Source organism: Muscardinus avellanarius (assembly GCF_963383645.1).
Source record: "Muscardinus avellanarius genome assembly, chromosome: 8".
Lineage (NCBI taxonomy): Eukaryota > Metazoa > Chordata > Mammalia > Rodentia > Gliridae > Muscardinus > Muscardinus avellanarius.
The window spans coordinates 112,091,879-112,115,668 of record NC_137794.1 but is presented as its reverse complement, the minus strand read 5'-3'; the positions used below and the strand labels follow the sequence as shown (position 1 = coordinate 112,115,668).

At 43.6% G+C, this 23,790-nt stretch overlaps 1 protein-coding gene across 1 annotated transcript in view; it reads left to right on the top strand.

The window, feature by feature from the left end:
* Nucleotides 1-23,790, top strand: part of PRKN (parkin RBR E3 ubiquitin protein ligase) — a gene marked incomplete at both ends in the record, with an annotated part of 1,062,452 nt that overhangs the window by 609,832 nt on the left and 428,830 nt on the right. Inside the window, one exon of the mRNA XM_080700162.1 lies at nt 11,272-11,408. Coding sequence (XP_080556288.1) covers nt 11,272-11,408 — 137 coding nt within the window. The remainder of the gene's footprint in view (nt 1-11,271; nt 11,409-23,790) is intronic.

Genomic DNA, 23,790 nt, shown 5'->3' with positions numbered 1-23,790 from the left:
CCTGTCTTTCCTTCCAGTCTTCTCTCATTCCTTTCCGTGGCGTGGACTGCAGCAGAGCCCTCCTCCCCTTGGGGTGACCTCGGCAGCATTTGTTATCCCGTGAACACTGTGTTATCTGTATCCAGCACCTGCTGCGTGCCAGGCACTTAGGCCCTGCGACGAATGGCTGGACTCTGTAGACATCACTGGTCAGCGAGGACCAAGTGATAAACACAGCACCTCACTGTACAGACAGGTGGCTCCCACACCCCGGCTCCCCGCCTCGCTTGGGGTAGCACTTGGGGCCGGCCTCCCTGGCTCCGCCTCGGCCTCGGATGGTGCCCTTTGGCTTGAAGTGCAATCAGGCCTGAACTGGCAGCCAGCCAAGGACAGTTCTTGAGGTGAAATCAACAGAAGATAGATTAACAGGAGAAAATGGTGCACACTCAATAAAAGTTTTATGTGACACAGGAGCCTCCTAAGCAACTTAAAACCCAAAGCAGTGACAACAATATACGCTTTTATATTAAGTCACACAAAGAGAGCCCATTGGCTAGTAGCTAAATTACATGTGGGGGCTACAGGAAGATTCAAGCTACCCTAAGGGGTCTGCTGCAGGAGTCTGTCCGTCCTGCTCTCCGTTGAAGGTTGATTCCTTTCTCCTGAGACAGGGAGGTGTCAGGTATATGGCACTTTTCAACCCATTTTCATGAAGAAAAGGGAAGGTTATAGCTCTTCTTCTATTGGCTGTTTTTATATCAAAGTAATCCTTACGCTTAAGTGACGTAGTTGGGGTGGCACCAGTTGCCACCCTTCAAAGCCATGTGGCTCAGCCCACAGCCGATCAATGACACGGGGACACCCACAGAGCTCAGTGGGAGGGGAAATGTCCTGCAGTTGGTGCCAGTGTTGTGGGAAGAAAAAATAAAGCTGGACATGGGCACTGGGGATGCAAGGTGGGGTGACTGCAGATTCTCCCGAGGTGGCGGGGTGGGGTGCCATGTGTAGGAAGTCGGTGTGTGAGCCCTGTGACCCTGGGAGCAGCACTCCAGCAGAAGGAAGGTTAGACATGCAGGGGCGTGTGTGGCTTACTGCAGCTGGGTGGCCTCCCTCCCAACAAGTCTTTCAGGGAGTAAAATCTCCAGAAACCCCATTTCTTACCCTAGCAAGCAATATATGCACTGGTTCAAGAGCTCATCAAAAGCTCGATTCCTAAATCTGAATCCTCTTTTGCCCCTGATTTCAGGTAAGGATTAAGTTCCATAAGCCTTTGGTAAAGAAGACGTATAACCTCGTGAAGTGAAGGTTATGAAATCGCTACATCCAAACGCTCTCTACAGATTGGAGAAGTGGGTCTGAGACTGCTATGGCCCTGCCAGCTCACACCACTCTCCACGGGGCGTGGCTGGCTTGCTCTCTCTGTCTCTTTTTTTTTTCCTCTTTTTTCTTTTCTTTTCTCTTCTTTTCTTTTTTCTTTTTCTTTTTCTTTTTTTTTTTTTTTGTACTAGAAATTGAACTCAGGGACATTCTATCTCTGAACTCCACCTTCTCCCCCAACCAGCCCATTTTAGTTTTGACTTTGAAACAGGGTCTTGCTGTGTTGTGAGGTCTTGCTGTGTGCTGTTGCTGAAGCTGGCCTCAAACCTGTGATACTCTGGTCCCAGCCTCCCAGTACCATATTTACTGATGTGCACCACTGATCCCGGCTTTGGGAGTTTCTTTCCAGACTTTCCCTAACCTCCAACTGCTGATGGCAGATCTTTGCAGCAATCCCTTTATCTTGGGCTTCTCGTTGACTTCATTTGATTTTGCATTGTTATGGTTGATGTTTTTAGAGGAATATTTTGGGATGCCATTTACTGATTTTTAAACCCTAAACTTGAAAATAAATTTGCTCCACAAATTCTTCAGTTACATTAATATTTAAATGTTGAATCTGATGACACGTGAGAAATTTCACGGTGCCTTTTCATTTTGAGGCATCTTCCTTGTGGAACCCCTCTCACATGTCTGCGTTTTTTAGGAGTGATCATCATTTCAAACTGCCCTGCTTCACAGGACATGATTCTTAGTGTTTTCCTGATAAAAGAATAAAAGATCCAGCTTTCTGTTGGCATCCATTCGTTCATTTTAAGAATGAATGCCAGACCCCTCGAAATCATCTGTGCAAGCTTTCTGTGCACTGGCAACCAAAGATGGATCTTTTATAAACCACTCTGTGTCTGTAATAATTTCTTATGTTAAATAGCTCCTAACGTTCACAGCCAGTGGACTGCTTCCGAGCACATTAATAGCTCCTGTCATGAGATCTGGGGATACACCAGAGCAATTTATTTCACAGTGGGGCTCTTATCTAAACAAGATCTATCTTTGTACCTTTCCCAGTTGAGCACAAGGCCTTTGCAGTGGATCTGGGCATTATCTGCTTCTAGCTGTTTTTCGCAGAGGAAAAAACAACAACAAGAGACGTGTGTGAGTTAGTTTCAACCATAGACAGGGTCTCCAGCCACTAAGCAGTTGGGACACAATGGCTCTGTGCAAGTGTGTGACCCAGAGGGATTTTTTTTTAAATGTAGCTTCAGCTCTTTTTGCATCTGTACATGCTAATGCGGTTTCCATAGAATGTGCCCTGAGATTACAGTTCTGCGGCACGTGGATGGACACTTAGAAACATAATTTTGAGGATCCTTGTAAAACATATTAATTAAGAGATATAAAGATATTAGGAAAATTTTTATGAGATGCAGTCATCTTCTCACATGGGCCAAAGGTTCTTTGGAATATTTATTATTTTTATTACATACAAAAATTGCTTTGTGATTTGCCGACTATTTGCAATTACTTATCAATGTCTGCTTAGTGGCATAAATGAGAAGGCAAGAGAAGCTGGGGTGGTACTGGAGAACCAGGTCTGTGAAATGAGTTGACTACAAAGAGGATTGACCTCTGCTTTTAACATACTTTCAAAAAAGCAAATGAAGCTTGTTTTTCATTTCTGATATCTGTTGTTTTGTAGTAATGTTTACAATCTAACACTTTATTGACGATTATGTTTGGGTTCAGCCTGTCAACAGTAACTAGATTGGGAAATACAATGCAACTGTGATACTCAAGTCAAATAAAGATCTTCCCAGATTGAAAGCATGGGGAGGGGGGTTAACAAGCCATCAATTCCCTCTGCAACCGTGGCTTCGTCTGTTCATTTCACGTAGCCAATTTATCGCCATTGGCTCCAAACTTCATAAATAATAGACCCCAATACAAGCCACTGGAGTTATGACATCACCCGAAAACACAGACTCATGCATGTGACTCATGGAAGTGATTTCGTTTCTTTTTCAGTTTCACTGTTAATTTGTGGGCGAATTTGGAGCTTTGATAAAAGCTGAGGTTGTGGTGTGAAAATATGATTCCCCAAAGTCGACGAGTTTGATTCTATCCAAAGTACTTTCAAGTATTTTCTTCTCAGTTTTTGGACAAACTGGCTCATTCCTGCCTTTGAGGCGTCCACGTGTTTTTCTTCCTTACACTGTATTGCGTTCCCTCCCACTAGGCTGTCCCAGACTTGGTCTCCTCACTCTCAGCCCGACCTCCTCGAGAGCGGCCCGGTGGCGCCTCCGCACCCACGGAGGACCTTCCCGCTAGCATGTGGGGACACGAGTCAGGGAGCAGGACCAGGTCCACAAAGTAGACAGCCATACACATGACATAATAAAGTGCCAAGTTGAATGTACAATCTAGGAGTTCTTGATAGAACCATTATAGGAACTTAGGAAATGAGTGGGAGACCAGGGCCACCTAGAGTTTAATAAAAAAAAATAAAAATAAAAATAAAAAATAAGGAAAGAAAAGAAGAAAGAACGCTCCTGGAAAGAAAGTTCCAGGTTCTGCTAACCTAGCATGTCTGGAGGAAATGAAGATAGGAAGGATTTTGGTGTGGTGATGAGGGCATATGGGAACCAGCGGGAGAGATGGGCCTGACCCAGGGGAACTGTGAGGGGGAAAGTGGAGACACGCTTTGCGGGGCGCGCCCAGTGGATGCAGAGCTCCAGAAGATAGACAAACACCGGGTCCAAATCCATTGGCATAAGGTAGCCCACCTACGTTTGAGGGCCGTGAGCTGCCATGACGAAAGCCACGTTAGAAGGGAATTGCTGGGTAGTGTAGATTGGCATGGGAGGGGGCTGAGCGCGGAAGGCAGGCTGCGGAGACCCGCTCAGCCCGAGTGATGCCCTGGGACTGTTCCTGTGCTCACAGCCAACTCATCTGCTCTGGAAAGCATGGCATTTTGCCACTCTGTATCTTTTCTCAAGTAAGTCGGTGCTCTCCAAATCAGCACCTATTTGGTAAAAAGAAATATGCCTGAAATGGAAAGTGGCTACTACTTGACATTTTTGTATTTTTCTCCATGACAGTATATTGAATGGGTTTATATATCAGAGATGATATAGTTAATTTGATAAGGATCCTTAAATATCTTCCTAAGATCCACAAGAACATGCCACCCGATGCACAAAACCAACCTGCCGCCCAGGAATGAGGCTGTACACCCCTGCCAGGGAGTTTGCAGGGGCTTAAGCGTCGGTATGGGCAGGACCAAACTTTGGAACAAACACCAGGGATTGAAATCCGCTTGGATTTAATAAAACTTAGTGCTGCAGATGAGAAATTGTTGAATAATTTAAGAAAGACGAGAAGAGAATTTTAGGAAAGGAGATTGCTGTGGTTTGGATTTGAAATGTCCTCTGAGAGCCCATGTGTTGAAAGCTTGGTCCTCTGGTTGACAGTGTTGGAAGGTGGAAGAGCCTACGAGGTGCTAGGGAGCGCTCACCTCACTGTGGGTGTGTCTTCAGTGGGACCCTGGGACACTGGCCCCTTCCACGTCCTCTCTTTTGCTCACACCCTCATGAGATGGACAGGCTTCCTACACCACATGTTCTCACTGCGACGTACTCTGTCAACAAAGGCCCAAAGCAGTGGGCCAGTCAGTCATGGGCTGAAACTTCCACAAATGTGAGCTCAAATTAACCTTTCCTCTTTGTAAGGTGATTAATCTCAGATATTTGATACAGTCATGAAAAGCTGACTGACACAGAGATAGAGGGATCATGCTTTCATAATCCCGCCTAACACATTTATAGTGTCATTTTATAGAATAGTTTACTAGAATCTTTTAAAACAAGAGAAGCTGTTTAGTTTGTCTGTTCTCTCCATGTGTCATGAATGCACAGAGACATGAGCTGTGTGGGGACCCTTTCCTTCAACCCCCATGACAGGACATAATCTCTAAGTCATCCTTACGGTAGCCCTTACCACACTGTGAGACAATTACTTATTTACCTTAAAGCCCACAGGATTGTAACCTCCTAAGGAGAATGGCCATCTTCACTTACTTTTATGGGATGGTGAGTGATAGTGCTGGACATACTGTGACTATCTACAGTATTGGCAGAGTAGTGAATGAAAAATTATATGACGAGATTTCGCCTTGGGTGCACTGTCAATACTGAAATTCCGGGACTTCTGCAGGGAAGTTCTGGGAGCCAAAGCAAACCCTTTTCTGAGCCCAGGATGAAAGAGTCAGAACATGAGCAGAGGAGGCGAGAAGAGGCTGGAAAGGGAGTTAATGAGCTTGTTCAGAATCTGCCGGCACCTTAATAGGACTCTGGTTCCAAGCACACTAATGGGCAGATGAACTGACTTCAGGATTTTAATCTGGGCTGCTGGAAGGGGTTTTGAAGGTCATTCGACTATTGAGGCTCATTTTAATTTCTAAAAGTTGAGGCTCTCAATTAGTGTCTTGGATAAGGGGCCTCTCCAGCAGTGGGATTGTTCACTTGGCTAACTCAAAGAGTAATCTCAAATGACATGTGCACTATAACGCCATCGCCAGCCTTTCTGTGGGCAGGCCCTGCACCCAGAGTGTTTTTGCCGGTTGTACATTTAGGCAGTTAGTAGGTAATTTTGCTAAATATAGGTTACACTAAAATGCATTTGATTTATGATATTTCAGCCATTTATCATTTGATTGTTTATAAGCTACCTCTAACCAAAAAAAAAAAAAAAAGATTTAAAGTGACAGTTGTTCAGAAGGTAAATTCGAGTTATTCATGGTGTTGCTTTTCTCCTCCAATTACTTTTATCTAATTCAACTACTTCATTAAATTCCCGGGAGTCACAGTTCCTCATGTACAGAGCTTTTACAGAGCGCTGGGGAAGATTGCTAACTGGGGCATAACGTCCGTGTTAGTGTTGCACAAACTAAACACAGCAAAACCAACACGAGAATGTTCGAGGGTCAAGTGTTAGCTACATTGCAAGATTTTCCTCTCACAAGTGAGAAAAGTTTTTTTTTTAATTTCCTCAAGAATTTTATTGAAAACTTTTAGTCTAACTTGCGTTGCTTTTCAGGCAATTTTACAGTGTGTTTTATATCTATATTTCTGTGTACTTTGGCTATTCATCAGGACAAATAAAGAAACGAGCTGTAGCATTTGCCTGCTGTGCTCTGTACCTCACAACCTCTTTTCTTCACCCCAAACATTTTTTCTCTCTCTCTCTCCACACTCTGGAATCCTGATCTTCTTCCAAGTGCCAGTCACTACACTCAAGAGTTCCTATATGATCTGCTATCTAAATGTGACTTGCTCTTCCTCCGAGACTGTATTAGTTAGACATTGCCATGTAACAAATGTCCCCCCACGTAGTGGCTTAAGGAAACAGAATATTCTCTTGTGCAGTTTCAGTGGGTCAAGAATTTGGGAGGGTTTAGGCTCCATAGACAGTTCTTGCTCAAGGTGCATGGTGAAGTCATGGTCAACACGGCATGCAAGACTACAGTCATCCCAGAGCTTGTGCTGGGGTGAAAGATGTGCTTTAGAGACAGTTTACTCACGAGGCTGCCAAGTTAGTGCCGGCTGCTGGAGAGCCCTGTCCTCCCCACGTGGACTTCTCCATGAGACTGCTTGAGTGTTCTCACAGCATGGCTGCTCTTTTTCTCCAAGCAGGTGATATGTGGGCGAGTACAGACTGAAACTGGAGTGTGTCCTCTGGTGTCATCCTGAAAAAACACATTTTCCTTCCTTTTGTATATAAGTCAGCCCCCTGGATGTGGAAAGGAGCTGCCCAGGACAGGACTGTGGTCAAAAGTCTTGGAGGCTCCTACCACCCAGCCTGCTGATATTGTCTGCATTTCTCACAGAACTCAAAACACACTACCTTCTATCACAGTTATTTGTGTCTTTGTCCTGCCCACTCTACAGGATATTTATTTCCTTGGGAACTCGGATTTGCTCCTTCCCTTTACATAGCTTGGAATTTCTAGCACATTGTTTTCAATGCTTGGCCCATTTATTGAGAAGTTGGAACCATACCCTCTCTCTTAAGGAGCACAAATGAAGATGTTCATGCCAGAAAGAATCAGGTGAAATGAAAGACAAAAACCAGGTTCTGAGGGGGGAGTGCCGGCGAGGGAGAAAACAGACCAAACTTTGTGTTACAAGATAAATATAAAAACATTGATGCCATTTTCTCAAATACTAGAAATATAATTTTATGTTCATAATATGCTTATATGTTCAGAATACTGTGGAATAGTACTCTATATTGCATCATCTATGTGAATGTTTTGCCTTTTTTTTTACAAAAACTGAATTATTCTTTTTTTAATTTTTATAGGTGCATTGTAGTCATACATCTTAATGGAGATGGTAGAGGCATTATTCTTAGTATTCTGTGAACAAAGTTTCTTTGGGTTCTTCTTTTAATAAAAACAGAGAAGTCACTGCTTATAAATAACTCTTCAGCAATGTCAAATAAGGCATTTGGACTTCTTTTGACATATGCTTGAGAACTTTATTTAACCTTTAATTAACTGCTCTGTAACCTGGCTCAGTGGGTAAAATCATTTCAAGATTGATCAATTAACATTTATGTATAATTTGAGCAAAGGGCAGCGAGGAATGTTGGGAGGAACAAAAGACCCGTGAGAAATAAGTCCTGGCAGGTCCTGCCCAGGAACGTCACCTGTCACCCATCCATCCCTTATTCCCTCTGTGACAGTGGCCACCTCCTCGGTCCAGCGCCCTCAGTCCTGAGAAGCTCTGCTATTTAAATGACTTCCAGATAGTGCTCACACCATCCAGCTTCTTTCCCTCCAAATTGCCGCAGAGTTAAACTTACCAAAATGTCACTCCCTGCCCGTGCTTAAACCCTGCCTTAGTCTCTTTGGGCTTCCATAGCAAAATGGACTGAGTCACTGACACAGGACAGAAGTTTGCTTCTCACATTCCAGAGGCCAGGAAGTCCAAGATGAAGGTCCTAGTCGATTCGATTAGGTGTCTATTGAGGACCTGCATGCTGCTCACATGTGGATGGAAGGAGGGAGGGAGCTCCAATCCCATCCGCAAGACCTCCAGCCTCACGACCTAACACCTCCCCAACTCTATGATTTTAGGGATCGAGATTTCAGGGCAGGATTCCTGAGCAGAGTCCTCTCTGTCCCAGCCCTTCTAATCGATCCTCCCTCCATCCTCACGTGCCCTTCCATGTACCCCACTTGATAGTCTTTGTGCTTCAGGAATTCTCCACGCCTGTGTCTCTCCCTGCCCAGAAATCACATTTCTCTCAGTGACCCCGTGTCAATCTCCTTCCTTTAAACCCAGCCCAGGTCCCTAGTGGAGCCATCCTCACTCAGAATCCCCTCACCTCCTGACTTCCATGCTACCAGAGTTGGGTGACTATGGTTCCTTCCTTCTGATGCCTGTCCTGTGTGCCTTGTGTCCCGAGCTGATGCCATGGGATTGTGTAGAGGCGTGTCTCCCTGCCAGGCGATGTATGAGCACTGGGCGCTCTAAGCCACAGGTGAATTTATTAAGTGCCTACTTAAGCCAGAGTAGATGCTCAGGAAGTAATTGAGTGAAACTATAGTTTTATTTGTTTTTCCTTGTTGTTTTGTTTAGGGGTTTAAGACCACACAATGTATCCTATTAAGCTTCTGGAGCTCAGAAATCAGAAACCATAGCTGGCTATAAAGTCAACAAATGGGCAAAGCTATGCCACGTCCAGCTTAATGGGAGCCATTAAGTTACTAAATAAAAATGCTAGAAACTACAAAAATAGTGTTCCTTTCATGTATCCACTAAGCTACTCAGGAACTGTTGCGCGGCACCGCCATGTGCTCAGCACTGTGCTTGGTGAGGCTTGGGCCTGGAAAGGGCTGCACAAATAGGGCCTCCGGCATTTCATGTCTTTTTATTTACTACTGATGGCTAAGGTAAGAGTGTGAGAATGAGTAAATACAGGTGAGGCTAATACCTGAAGTACATTAAAGACAGACTGTCTCACACAGGAGAAAGGACTCTTGATTCTTCCATTCTAATGTGATAGGAAAAGAAACCAAGGATTTCCAAACTCACTGACTTACCACCCCCCTTTCAAAGAAAAATGGCTCTGTGCCTTCCTGCGTACTTCTACATCCACCTTATTGTTATGCCCTGCCCCGAGTTGTGCAAGGCTCCCACTGTCATCCTGGAGTGGTCCAGCATCCACCCGGGTGACGCCACTACTCTAGGAACCAGCGTGCTTGACAGATGGCTCCTTAACACAGACAGTAACATCTCTCTGTGTCGCTGTCATGGGCTAACTGCTTTGATTTTATGTTTTCTTTTTATTTCTTCTGTAGGGTTGTCTCTAAGCTTTCTTTTTAAGCTTGATACATAGAAACATTCTTGTTTCTTTGTTTGTTTTGAAATTTTCTAAGCTGATAGCAGATTAGGGGTCTATGAGGCTTAGTCACTTCTGTTGCCAAAAGCAAAATGAAGAATAGTTTTCACATAGCTTAGGAAGTAAAATAAAGCAGCTACATGGGGCCAGTGAGTAAGCAAAGCAAATGCGTGTGTATGTGCACACGCACACTTGTGGATGGATGGCTTGGGATAGAATAGAAAGGCATTATATTTTATTATCTTCAAGATGAAGTTGGTAGAAGGGGAAAAGTTGGTAGCAACACCAGGGAGCACTAGTGACTAATTAAAGCCTTGAGATGGGAATGCAGGCCCCTGGAAGGATTTTGGTTCAGAGAAGGGACAACACTTAAACACATTTAGGGCCTCTTGCTCAAATTACCTTGGCCGATTCCTGATGAGTCTCTGGCATTAACACACCAAGGGCTGTTTCTCCATTCTTTTGCATTGGAAACTGCTTGGAAATGAGATAGAACTTTGAAAATATTCCAGTTGTTAATAAATTATTTTCTATTACATTAATATTTAATATTAATTTTTCTAGGAAAGAGCTTTTAAAGATCCCATAACTGCTTAGAACCAGAAACGAAGTGAACACATTTATCTTGTATTTTATTGTCATTACATAGGAAATAAGCTTATTTAAGTCAACTCCAATAACTTCCTTACTTACTATTATAATTGCCATGGGACTGATCTCAAATTAATATATTCAGTTTGTCTTCTTTTTGACATAAACACATGGTTCTTTTGCCAGCAAAACTGCCTAGGTTTTCAGATCTATTTTCCTATTAAGTGTTTTAAGGAGATTCAAAATTTCAGAATTTGTATATACTGATCTATTAGTAGCACTCTAGCAATAATTTTTGAAATGGAATATTTGGATGGGCTGGAGGTAGAAAACAAACCAAACCTTAGAGTAGAAAAATCCCTGCTGGATGATCTTTTATTTCTAAATTCTACTCTTCTATTTGCCAGTGAAATGTCATGACCGTTGAGCAGACCCACTGTGGTGCAGTTGGAATTTTCCTTTTGACTTTGGGAAATTCAGATTTTATGTATCATAATTAAATTCAAGGGACATTTATTTAAAATCTAGTAATGCCTAGTACGGTGAGAATATCGATGTCCCATAGACACTGTCTACTTTCAAGGAGATCACAGTCTGCAAAAGAAAAGCAGCACGTCAATCCTATGATGTCATCACGGATCAGTAGACATAGGTACTACGGAGCGGCTGATGTTTGTAGGTTAATTGGGAATTACGAACCAGGAAAGGCTTCTAGAAAGAGATTACACTTAAGCCCAGGTTTAAGCAACTGATTGACAAATGTAGTGATATAAAAATTTAAAATTGAAAAATCAATGTTCTCTGTAGCTCACAGACTGCCCCTAGTGATTAAGATGTAGCCTTCGCTTACATGAGCTCAGGGCTTGGTTGCCCAGAGAATGCTCTGAGCAATCTACGGGATTATGGAAATTGTTCTGATGCATGTGTTGTCTTCGATGCCTGAAATACTACAGGAAGCCTCTGTGTCTGTCTGTGCAGGAGCCCCGTCCTGGTTTTCCAGTGCAACCAGCGCCACGTGATCTGCTTAGACTGTTTCCATTTGTACTGTGTGACAAGACTCAATGACCGGCAGTTCCTCCACGACCCTCAGCTTGGCTACTCCCTGCCTTGCGTGGGTAAGTCTGGCGCTTCAATTTTTTCATTTCTAATGCTAATTAAGAACAAAAGAAGAACTTGGGATGGAAAACTCTATTATGTATACCAAATGCCTAGCGTAGGGGGTTGCCATTTTTAATTTGTTCATTACTGGGTAAGAAACACAAATGGCTGAATCACAGAAGATATTAAACTCCAGGGAACTGTGTTGAGCTCGAAAATGTAGAACTTCCACAAAGTCATTGAAAATGAATTGAAAATTATTATCCAGCCAAGGGCTAAATTGTGTCTGAGTGTGGGTCACACCGATGCCGCGTCTTCTAGGCTTGACACCCTGGACCTAGAGTGTAGTATTATACAGATTTAAAGTTGTGCGCCCCATTAATAAAAATGTCACACACACACACAGTATATATGAAATAATATCCTGGAGAAAGATTGAAGTAGAATGAGCTAAAGCTGAACTATTTAATATTTAAGACATTTTTATCATTTAACATTGCAAATTCCATTTGGTTGCACTCTACTGTTATTACAATATTATTTTTACTTGAGGTGGAATTCATACAACAGACAGTCGGCCATTCTAAAGCATACAGTTCTGCGGTATCTGGTTTATCTACCGCATTAAGCCACTACAACTTCTCTCCAGTTTCAAAACTTTTTCCTAATCTCTGAATCATGCCCTTTTGCCCTTTGCCCCCAGCCCACCACTCATCTTTCTGTCTCTACAGATTTGCCTATTATGGATATTTTCTGAGAAACTCGCTTTCTCTGCCTGTTTCACTTGCCATAGTGCTCTTGCAGCTCAGCCGTGTTGTGGCAAGTGTGACGTCACTTTCTATGACTGAATAACATGCCGTTGTATGACTGTACCACGGGTGTTGATCCATTCGTCTGCTGAGGGGCATTTGTGGGTTTTTTCCCATTGCTTGGGCTGTTAAAGATAATACTGCTAAAAACATTCCTGTGCAAGTTTCTGTATGGACAGATGTTTTTATTCCTCTTGGCTATACACCTAGAAGAAGAATTCTTTATTAGCCTTTGGGGGAATTGCCACCTCTTCTCCACAGCTGCCATATTGCTTGGCATTCCCACCTGCAGTGTACCACCGTTCCTTTGGTACCATATTCGTGTCAACACTTAGTATTGTCCTTTTTTTTCTAGTGAGTGTCCATGACGTAGTATCTTGTAGTGGATGTGATTGTTCTTTATTTGATGAGCAGTGACGTTGGGTATCTTTACATGTGCTTGTTTTCCATTTCTATAGCTTCTTTACAGGAATCCATGTCCGTTGCTCATGCTTAAATAGGATGTATTGACTTTTTGTTATTGAGTTAGGAGAATTCTTTATGTATTCTGAATTCTACACCCTTCTCAGATTTATGATTTCTCTCAAATATTTCTCTCATTCTGTAGGTTATCTTTTTCACTTTCCTGATAATGTTCTTTGATGAACAAAAGCTTAAAATTTGATGAGGGACAATTTATCTATTTTCTTTTGTTGCTCTGGTGTCAAATATTCACCACCACATCTGAAATCATGGATATTTACTTCTTTTTTCTTATCATAGCTTGCCTCTGATATTAGGTCATTGATCCATTTGAAGTTAATGTTTGTATATAGAGTGTGATAAAGTCCTTACCTCGTCGCATAGCTATTTTAATGGCTATAATGTTAAAAATTATAGTTTAAATCTATGTGATAGCTTGATTCAATGGTCAAGTCTTAAGCTTAGTTTATTTCAATACTTAGTCTTAATGTCAATCATAGCTAAAAGAACAAATACTTAAAATGACACAGGTCCAAGTGGAAGAAATTAATGGTACTGCTGAGTTTGTGATGTAAGTCATGATACTTATTTTTCAATAATGTCTACCAAAATGTGATGAGTTTTATTAAGGTTTATATAATTTAAGTGCCAATATATTAAAAAAAAAACCTCACTGAAAGACACTGCTTTTATATTTTTAAGGAAAACCTTCATATTGCGGGGAAGCGGTCATTTGCAGATTGGAAAACGCTGTTTTTAGTATTTTTAATGCAGTCATCTTGTCTTGATAAATCTCTTTCTTCACTCAGCCATAGACTCTGGAAACGTTTCTAAATACTCATTTTCCACTTCTCTCTTTATATTCAAGATGCTTTTAACAACTACATCATTTGTTATTCATTTTTAAATGTTGACCATTTTATCATAGAAAATTTCAAACACACAAAAGTAAAAGAAAAACATTACAAAGAATTTCCTTGAACCCCCTGAGCAGGCTTCATAGTATAAAAAGATATTGTAGGTTTTTCTTACAATTCTTGCCCTGTGACCCGGAATCGGCCATTTTCTCAGGAACTCTGGTTCTCATCAGGAGGAAAAGCATCTAGAACCCATAATCCTGGTGCTGAGTTGCAGAGGGCCTTGCTAAAGTGTGAAGGTTGGCCTCAAATCTTCAATCCTCCTATCTCAGCCTCCCAAGTACCTAGATTACAGGCCACCAGGCCCGGCAACATTTCTTTTCATCGATAATTTTAAAATCTTTTCTTTAAATAGGTTGCTGATATACTCTTAATGAAAATCTCTTCTGTATACACACTGTTGACAGTCCCTCGGAGTCACAGGAAAGGTGCACAGAGTTGGATCACTGACACTTTTGTAAAGAATCTGTGTAAATCGGCTTCCAAGCTCTGTGAGGAAGAGTCCGCCTGGTCCGGCTCTACGTCATCTAACTGTGCCATGTAGATTCTACTGTATTTCAGCTGTGTTTTCGATACCTTTTTGAATTAAATGTGTATTTAAATTAAATGTGTCAATGATATCTTTAGGAATTTAGGGACCCATGAGTTGAGTGTTTTGCTTCAGTAGAGGGTAAGGCTGGGCATGGCAGTGCCTGCCTGTATCCCCTTTACTTGGGAGGCTGAGACAGGAGCATCGCAGGTGGGAGGTCAACCTCAACAATTTAGAGAGACTCCCAGCATCCCAGGAATACCCTGTTTCAAAACAAAAAGGGCCAGGATTAGCCTTTGGGATCAATCCCTGGTACAAAAAAAAAAAAAAAAAAAAAAAAATCAGTGAGGCAGGGGATGGATACATTTCAAATACACTTCTTTATACTTTTCCCTTTCTATTGCAGTACAGGGGATGGAACCTAGGGGCATTCCACCTCCAAGGTACACTCCCAGACCTGTTTTTATTTAGTCTTTTTATTTTTTTGAAACAGGGTCTCACTGAGTTGCGAAGGGCCTCGCTAAGTAGCTGAGGCCGTCTGAGAACCGCGATCCCCTGGTCTCAGCCTCCGAATGCTGGGATGACAATACACTTTCCTTTAGTGTCTGTTCAGATACATTTTTGTGAATGCTGCTACCTCATTACTGGTCAACACAATATTCACGGAAATTTGCTTTTATTTTTAACAATGCCTCCTACTGTGCAGAACTTATCTTCCCTGGCACCTCTTTCATCTAATGTTTAACAACAAGAAATAGAAAGCTACATATTTGCCTGTTTTGCTATTAAAAAAGAATGAAACAAATAACTGCAAGCTGAGACAGGCTGCCAACAACTGGTCTGCAGCGGCACACCTTCCACGCAACACGGTGCGACTAGGTCTAATATTTCTTCCTTCTCATTTCCAAAAATATTTTAATCTGTGGCTCTAAAGGATGTACCAAAAAAATCTAGTTCAGTTTGTTGTCGTTTTATAATCCTGTATTATTTTAGCCTTGTGAAAATATTTAATGTGATCTGGGCATGGTGGTGCACACCTGTAATCCCCAGTACTTGGGAGGCTGACACAAGAGGACCGCAGGTTCAAGGCCAGCCTCAGCAGCTTAGCTAGACTCTCTACAACCTAGTGAGACCCTGTATCGAAATAAAAAATCAAAAGGGCTGAGGTTGTCGCTCAGAGGGAGAAAGGATTAATCCCCCCAAAAATACTACTGTGGCTGCTGCAACTATAAATGGCTTCCCACACTGTGTTTAGAGAAACGGTCAAATGTTACTGATTTTTATTTTGTAAAAACAAAGAGCTGTCTTTAGTAGTTGCTCAGCAGAGACACTCGGCCCTTCTGGCTCACTTTTTGGACGTGGTGCTAACTAAGCAGGATGGTTTGCTCTCCTGGCTTCCATCCCAGGACACTCACAGGCTCCAGCCAAGCGCGCTCAAGGATGCTGAAGGACAGTCTCTGGGTTGCAGGTGCTGGTGTTTCCTCTTCCCATTAGGGTTTCATTATTGGTTCTACCTTTAGTCTCTCTGCAGCATTATTCACATGTCACCCTCTATTTTAACAGTGTTCAGTTGGTCTAGATGAAGTAATTTATCCATGATTGTTTAGGCAGTGCAGGCGATGTCTTGAGGTCACTGACAGGGGAGGGCTCTGGTCTCCAACAACCCATTCATCCCTCAGAGAATGTGACGTGGGGTCTGTGATCTACAGACCGGGCCCTGACAAGGTCCCAGTATCACTCTGTCTATTAAGTCTTCATGAGAGTTAGTTGTTTTCGTATCTTAAATAGTAACTACACAAATCCTAATATCAGCCTCATAACCCAGTGAATCATTTGCCCTGCCCCGGGGGAGGGCACAGAGCCCTCCTAAGTTCCTGTGGAGGAACTTAGTGCAATTCCCGGCTCTGGATCCTGCTGGCTTCGGGAATGAGGGATTCACCCTGCTGTGTCTTGGCTTCATTGCAGGTAAAATAGGGATGATGCAGGAGCTCTTCTTTTATGAATTGCCATTTGGATGCATGAAAACCATGTCATATAGAGTATCCCTGGGTTAAATGCTGAGGACAGGAAGCACCATGAATGCTGGCCTGTGTTATCTAATCACACATTCCCACAAACAGAAAACCTAACGTGTAAGTGTATATTGTCTGTGTGTGGTGTGTACATTCACAGAGGAATGTATTTGGACATTCTTTAACCATAATCTAGTGTTTCCTGAAACGTGATGCAGAAATCAACTAATTACCAAACATGATTCACTTTTGCATCTGTCTGACCATCTCTTTCCTTGGTTATTTTACTTCACCTTGCTATACTGAACATAGAATAAGACAAAGAAACTAACAATAAAGCTGAATTAGAAAATCAAAGGCTTGTCAAACTATAAATTAAAGCAACAGGCTACCAGCAATAAGAATTGACTAAACTCATATTATTTACATGGTGGTCTTGTCCCATGGTGAGAATAATTAAAAGGTTATATCAGTGTCTTTGAATCTACTAAATAAAATGTACTAATAACATGTATGAAAAAAACAGTGGCTAATTCCTCAAAGGAACCCAGAAAGCACCGAAAGGATGGCTTTATGGAAGCTAGGCTCCTGCAGGGAGGCTCAGAAATCTGTGTCACCGCCCACTAGAGGTTGGATGCCCCAGAGCAGCTGCTGCTCAGCGGCTCCTGGCACGGCCCGCATTGGCCTGGGCATTGGCTGAGCTCAGCAGTTCTGAGTGTGAGATGACTGGGCCTCACCAGTCAGATCCCAGGGTGATCTTTGGGGCTTTGGCAGCTTAGGAGTGGACCTCATTGATGTCTCAAGACATGGGTCCATTTGCCTTCCTACCATCTCAATTTAAAATGCTTCGCCAAATTGTTTGCGGCTCCTACGATGGCTCTTGGCGCCCCTCGAAATATAGTTCCTTCAAGAAAATTCCAGCAGGGTTTCTTTATGTTGCCAAGGGTTGCATCCCTGAAGACATCAATTCCTTTCAAGGCCAATGTTCTTATCTAACGAGCAGGATTGCTCTGCTATTGGAATCCGCAGTCCAAACTCACTCCTCAACTTTGCAGACTGAAGGTATTTGGATGAAGCTGTAAATGGGGCTGATTCATTGGTGGCTATGTTCTTTGAATTTTCTTGGTGGTTGTACCAAAAAAATGATGAAACAGAAATTCGAATGAGTCACCCTCCCGGTGGTATGGCTATGATTCACTGGACTCCGAGGTGACCGGGGCAGCTGGCTTGCAGGTGGCAGCACTGTGCACTGTCTCTCGTACCTTGGAACAAATGCTATTTCTCCTCCCTCCTCCCCACCTGCCCGGTCCATACCGAATAGCCCTTTCCCCACCAATCTTCCTCAGGGTCTCCCTAGCCCAGGGAACTACTGAGAGGTATTTGGATACTGACTTCCTGAGAAAATAACTTTTAAAAACTGAACTCAGTTCTAGGACTACTAACCAAATATCAAAAAATAATAATAGAGACCATAAGTAGAATAAGAGAACTGTTTTCTCAATTATACTGACCCTACACTAGCCATAGAGAGTTATATGTGTACATACACATGTTTATATATATGTTTGCGTTTATATGATTAAAGACCATCATCCCAAGGTCTTACCAGTGCCTGTGTGCATCCACTGCTATATAAACATCTAAGACCTCTTACTACCAAAATATGTGAAATAGGAAAATTTCTTCTCCCCTGATTGAGTCTTCCGAGGCTCTTCCAAGATCCTTAAACTAAACACCTTTGAGGTTCAATCGTAGATATTTATATTCTTCCAGATGTGACTAATCGACAATGACCCAATCTTATTCATTGACAGACGTGTTATGACAAATAATTAAAGCTGGTTTAAAATTTCTTCCAAGCACAGAATCCGCTCTCACAGAGTGAGCTCCGCATTACACCAGAAATTCTGATCAGCTTTGCAAGGATGGTGTGCTAAATTTGATTTCCCCAGGAGTCGAAACTGAGTAGCTGTCTTGCCGTGCTCCCTGTGTGGACAGTGTGCTCCTGGTGCTCACGTGCAGCTCCCTTCGTCTAATCCCCAGGAAGCCCCACTGCAGTGGGCACTGTTCTTCTTCTCATTTACCATAAGAAATTGAGCCTCATAGAAGTTAATTGAGTCGCACAGGACAGTACAGCTGGCAATAACAGAGCTGGTACAAAGCCAGTGAGTGGAGGATCTAGAACTTGTGTTCTTACTCACTCTATGAATAGATAAGCTTGAAACTATAAAATATGAGGCTTAGAAACTCACGTGAGAAAGACAGTTAAGAGAAGAATGTCGCCGGGCGTGGTGGCGCACGCTTGTAATTCCAGCATTCGGGAGGCTGAAACTGGAGGATCGCAGTTCGCGGACAGCCTCAGCTACTTGGTGAGGTCCTCTGCAACTTAGTGAGACTCTGTTTAAAAAAAAAAAAAAAGAAAGAATAAAAATAGGGCAGGGGATGTGACTCGGAGGTCAAATGCCCCTGGGTTCCATCCCCAGACCTGCCAAAAAAAAAAAAAGAAGAAGAAGGAGGAGGAGGAGGAGGAGGAGGAGGAGGAGGAGGAGGAGGAGGAGGAGGAGGAGGAGGAGGAGGAGGAGGAGGAGGAGGAGGAGGAGGAGAAGAAGAAGAAGAAGAAGAAGAAGAAGAAGAAGAAGAAGAAGAAGAAGAAGAAGAAGGTCTCAGCCACGTGCAGTGGCACACACCTGCAATTCCAGTGTTTGAGAGTGTGAGACAGGAAGACTGTAGGTTTGTGAATAGTGAAGTAACTTAGTGAAACTCTGTTTCCAGTTTAAAATGAGCAAGAGTAGAGCTCAATGGGAGAGTGCCCCTTGGTTCAATTCCCAGTTCACAGAAAAAGAAGATTTCTAGTTTTGAGTAGCATTTCCTATTTAAACCAATTGGAGAGCTGAGAAGGAGGCATTGTTCTTCCTATTTTAAGAGTATTCATGATGATTAATAAGGGATCTGTCTGATTAAGTAGCCAGGGTCACAGAGTTAGGAAGAGTAGAGCTGAGACTTCAGCCCAGATGGGGCTGATCCTGCTGCCACTCTGCCCCCTGCGCCCTGCCAGGCGCTGATTCCCAGCCCCGCATGTGCAGTTCACTGACACGGATGCTTTAAAGGTCTCCCTGCTCAGGCTGTGCCTTGGGCCGATTACCTGAGAACATCTCCGGATGGACACTGGTGTTGCTCAAGTCCCCAGGTGCCAAAGCCTGAGAGCGCCTGCAAGATGGGCATTCTATGAGCGTCAGGTATTGTTAAGGGCAGGATGTACCATTAACACGTTCAAAACTACATCCTCTGCTCAGGCCTACTTTGATGGTGAGTGATTTGAGTTACTAGCTAGCATACGTCATGCAGTGAATGCTGATGGAATTGAAAATAAGATTGGCAGACCCAAGGCACATGGTCTATTTCCAGAACCCCTGTCAAGCCCTTGCATAAAGGTAAGGGCCTTGGGATAGCTTCATAATTGTTCACAGTCTCTTCTGTGCCTGCTGGTATTACCCTTGCATGCTAGGAATCATTCTGAAATGCCAAAAACTACTCTTTACCTCCTCTTAACACCAAGTGTCTCTCACTTACAGGAGCTTCGTGAATTTAGGTTGATTCATTCTGAAATGCTCTAGAATTCGTATGACGGTGGTTCTGCACCCTGTGTTTCCCACTTAATCATTCTGAGCTCTAATAATAGGTTTCCTGTGGCCTCTGGGTTCAGGGAGCGGCTTCTCCCTCCTTATGACAGGCCTTTGCTGTTGCCACCAGTGCGGTCCAAGTGCATCTGTGCTTTGGAAGGTCTGTTAGTCTTGTTTGGCTGGAGTTGTTTTGTTTTACTTTTCTGCTCCCAGGTCACTTTTCATATAATTCCAGTTTCTGTCTAATGTAGAATGCAATTTCCTTTCTATCTCTACTCACCAACTACAGGCCATTGGGGTCTTCAAGGGTCTTTATCAGCAATATTACAGCCTGAGACAGGGAGCTCTGACCCTCTTGAGGTACAGACATACACCTGATACCTAAAGCTGGAGAACCTGAGTTCCAGAGAGCTACTTAGGGAGCTAACTGTAAAATACAATGAACTGCTCTTCCAGATACTCACAAAGAACCAAGTTTGTACAATTTCTTAAACCATGTAGGGAAATATGTTAAAAAGATAATTCACCAAAGATAAGATACTTGAATGGTCAATAGACATATCGGAAGCTAAACATAATTAGTTGCTGAAGAATTGCTAATTTAAAGTATAAACTATAAAGTGATGGATGCACATTTCAAAGAGGTGAGAACATAAACTTGTGTGTTTTCAAGGGGCAGTTTGGAAATCTATGGTGTAAGTCTTAGAGTGGCAGCAGACTGCCTCAAAGCCTGTCCACACACACATTGCATACCTGCCTGTAGGTCTGCCTCTGAATGTGTGGCAGCTTCTCTTCGAGGCTCCCACATCCTGTAGAATTATAGTCCTCATGAAAAGATGGCCCCAGGGTTGAAAGCAGGACGTTAAGTCCCTGAGGACCCTGATGTGCTTTCAGTCCAAAGGCAGTGTTCTTTCTACCGCAGAATTAGTGCTAAACTTCCTAATTTTCTGACATTAATTCTAAATGCCTTTCTGTTTTATTTTGGGAGATGGCTTAGCAATTTTGATAGCTGTCCTTTGATTTGGATACAAAGACCAAAGCAACCCTGCAATCACGGTGGCTTAACGCCATCAAGATGTTTTTTCTATCCATGTCCTGGCTTACTGTGGTTGGCTGTGGGGTCCCTACTGTTACTGCCGCCATCCTCAGGGGCCTCTGTGCCCCTTGGGCATCATCTTCAGGGGTCCAGTTGGCTCAGGATGAGAGCACACAAGCCACGGACCACACCGGTGATGCGTTAGAAGCCAGGTCCAGAAATGGAGCTCCTCACCTGCTCCCAACTGGCTCCTGCAGAGCTCAGCGCGTGACGACCTACTCACGTGCCCTCCTACTGCGGGTTGGAGGCCGGGGTGCGATGTAGGTTCTGACCTGAGCCCAGGAGGAAAAACGAGTAGGGCTGTTAATACATCGCAATCCCCGATCCCGGGAAGAAGATGGCGAACCGTGCAATTTCTTGACTGACTGACTCTGGAGCTTTCCTCTGCCTGCCTGCAGCAGGGACAACACTCAATCAAGTCACTTCATTATAAGGGTGACTGGTACATAGGCAAGGACCAGAAAAAGAGCTGTAAGACAGAATTGATGGTGTTACAGAGCTCATTCCAACGAGATCAACAAGGCCCTGTCTGTTCGGTCATCCGTTTGGCCTTGAAATTGCTGGCTTTATAGAATCCTACTTCAGAGATGCCAGTGGGGTTTTATGCTGAGTTGAGGCACTCTTGTGTCTTTAGTGAGTTACAGAGGAAGCGATTCTCCATGCCATGTGGCACAGTCCCAGCACCTTGAGGAGGAGCCTGTGTCCAGGTGAACTTCAGCCTGACTCTTTGTCTGAATTTCTACTTTCCAAACTGCCCTTCCCCCCTTCTTCCCTCATATCTTATTAAAATGCTAAAAATAAAAGCTCTTATAAAGATCAGACTTTTGTTTTATAAGGGCAAAAGTGAACCATTTGCAAGAAGGACTTTATTATTTATTCACAGAGCTCTGGAGAGAAGACTGTAAGTGCCTAATGTAGCTACCAGGGTTGCTCAAGGTACCCACCTCCAGGCGCTCACATTCTGTTTATTAAAATAGACCTCCAAATTCCTTTTACCCACCTTGTGGCCATCAGCAGTTTTTGTTATTTGGTGGTACTTGGGGTTCCTGGAAGCCCTTCTACCTCCGGGCTACACTCCCACGGGCTACACTCCCAGACCTATTTTTTTTTAACCTTTTCATTTGGAAACAGGGTCTCTTAAGCCAGAGAGGCTGGCTTCAAACCAGCGCGATCCTCCTGTCTCCACCTCCAAAGCACGGGGATTACAAGCATGCGCCACCACGCCCGGCCATCAGCAGTTTTAGAATCTGTGCATTCTGCATCAGAACAAAGGGCGTGCTCCTGAGGCCGAAAGGATTATAACCATAAATGAATATTACTTGACCTTTAAGGATATCATTTTAAGTGGTGTGATATTATCTTAATCTATGGCAAGCCACATCAGACACGCACAACAGTGCTTCTGACGCATTTGTGTGATTAAGGACTCTTGTGAATGTAGACTCTTGTGAATGTGGCGCCTCAGTGACTGCCACGTGGCCCAAGAGAGGGACACCGCCAGCATCCCATGGCTTCCACGTCACCCCCAAGTCACAGTCCCTCCTTCCTGCTAGAGTACAGCAGCCATTCTTACCTTTCTTCTTAGCCTCTCCGCCTTAATTAGGCATGATCCTAATTAAGAGAAAGGTCCACCTGCTCTAGCTTTATTTATTTATGTATTTATGTATTTATTTATATATTTATTTGTGTATTTATTTATATAGTTATTTATTTAAGGTGGTACTGGGGATTGAGCCTGGTAACCGGTTCAGTGTGTTGTGTGTGTGTGTGTGTGTGTGTGTGTGTGTGTGTGTGACTGGGGGTGGAACCCAGGGGCTTTTCTACCTCCAGGCTATACTCCCGGACCTATTTTTTACTTTATTTGGAAACAGGGTCTCACTAAGTTGCTGAGAGCCACACTAAGTAGCTGAGGCTGGCTTCAAACCCATGCGGTCCTCCTGTCTCAGCCTCCCAAGCGCTGGGATTACAAGCATGCACCACCACGCCCAGCACAAGTTTCAGTGTGTTTAATGTCCTTGTTCACTCTTCAGTGTTGCACGCTCCTGTATAGCTGCTCATACTTGGTCTTGTGGGCCTGTACCTCTGAGCTACACTCCCAGCCCTTTTTATTTTCTCATTCATGCAACAAGGTCTTGCCAGGTCACTGCAAGTCTCACTAAGCTGCTGAACTCTCCTTGAAACTGCGATCCTCCTGTCTCAGCCTCCCAAATCCTGGGATTACAGGTGTGGGCCGCCACACCCAGCTGCTTTTAACTTTGAAATTGATGCTTGAGAGAGTTTCCCAAATCTCCCTTCACAGAAGTATTCCAATTCTAGTAGTGCTCCTGGGAACAGCACTCTGAATACATGTGCAAATCATTCCAGCATTCAGAGTTTTCATGCTTATTTTTGGTTGCATATATTTTGTTCCTTGCCGTAGATGATGGTTCTGTGTATCTTCCTCATCTTGGTTGTTACCAGGCATAAAAATAGTTGCTTATGGTTTTCACCAGTTGAATCACGAGGTCAGAATCAGAGGTACTAAAGTAAACTGTAGACATGATCTTGAAGAGAGTCTGGGGCCACGCCATCGTCAGATTGCAAGAACTAGGGGCTTGTGATTCTGAGGTCTGGAAATCACAGCTCCCTGCCTGTGTGAAGCATCCTTGTCCACTGGTCCCTGTTGCACGCTCCTGTGCCAGCTGCTCAGACCTGGTCTTGCGGGCTCGCCCTCCCATGGTTCAGACCAGAGCATCGTGACGGCTGAGCGTGCAGCGGCGCCCCACGCGTTTGGTGTAACACCCTCCAGAGACATTCCTGTGTCTGTGCAAGTAGAGTGTGCACTGTGCCCTCACAGGCTGCATGTTTTTGCAGCCAGTCACCGATGGGCTATTTGTAGCCTCTAGGTCAAGAAAACTTAACTTGGAGGCAGAAATTGCTTTAGATTGTAAATATACACCTCTCAGTGTTTGTTT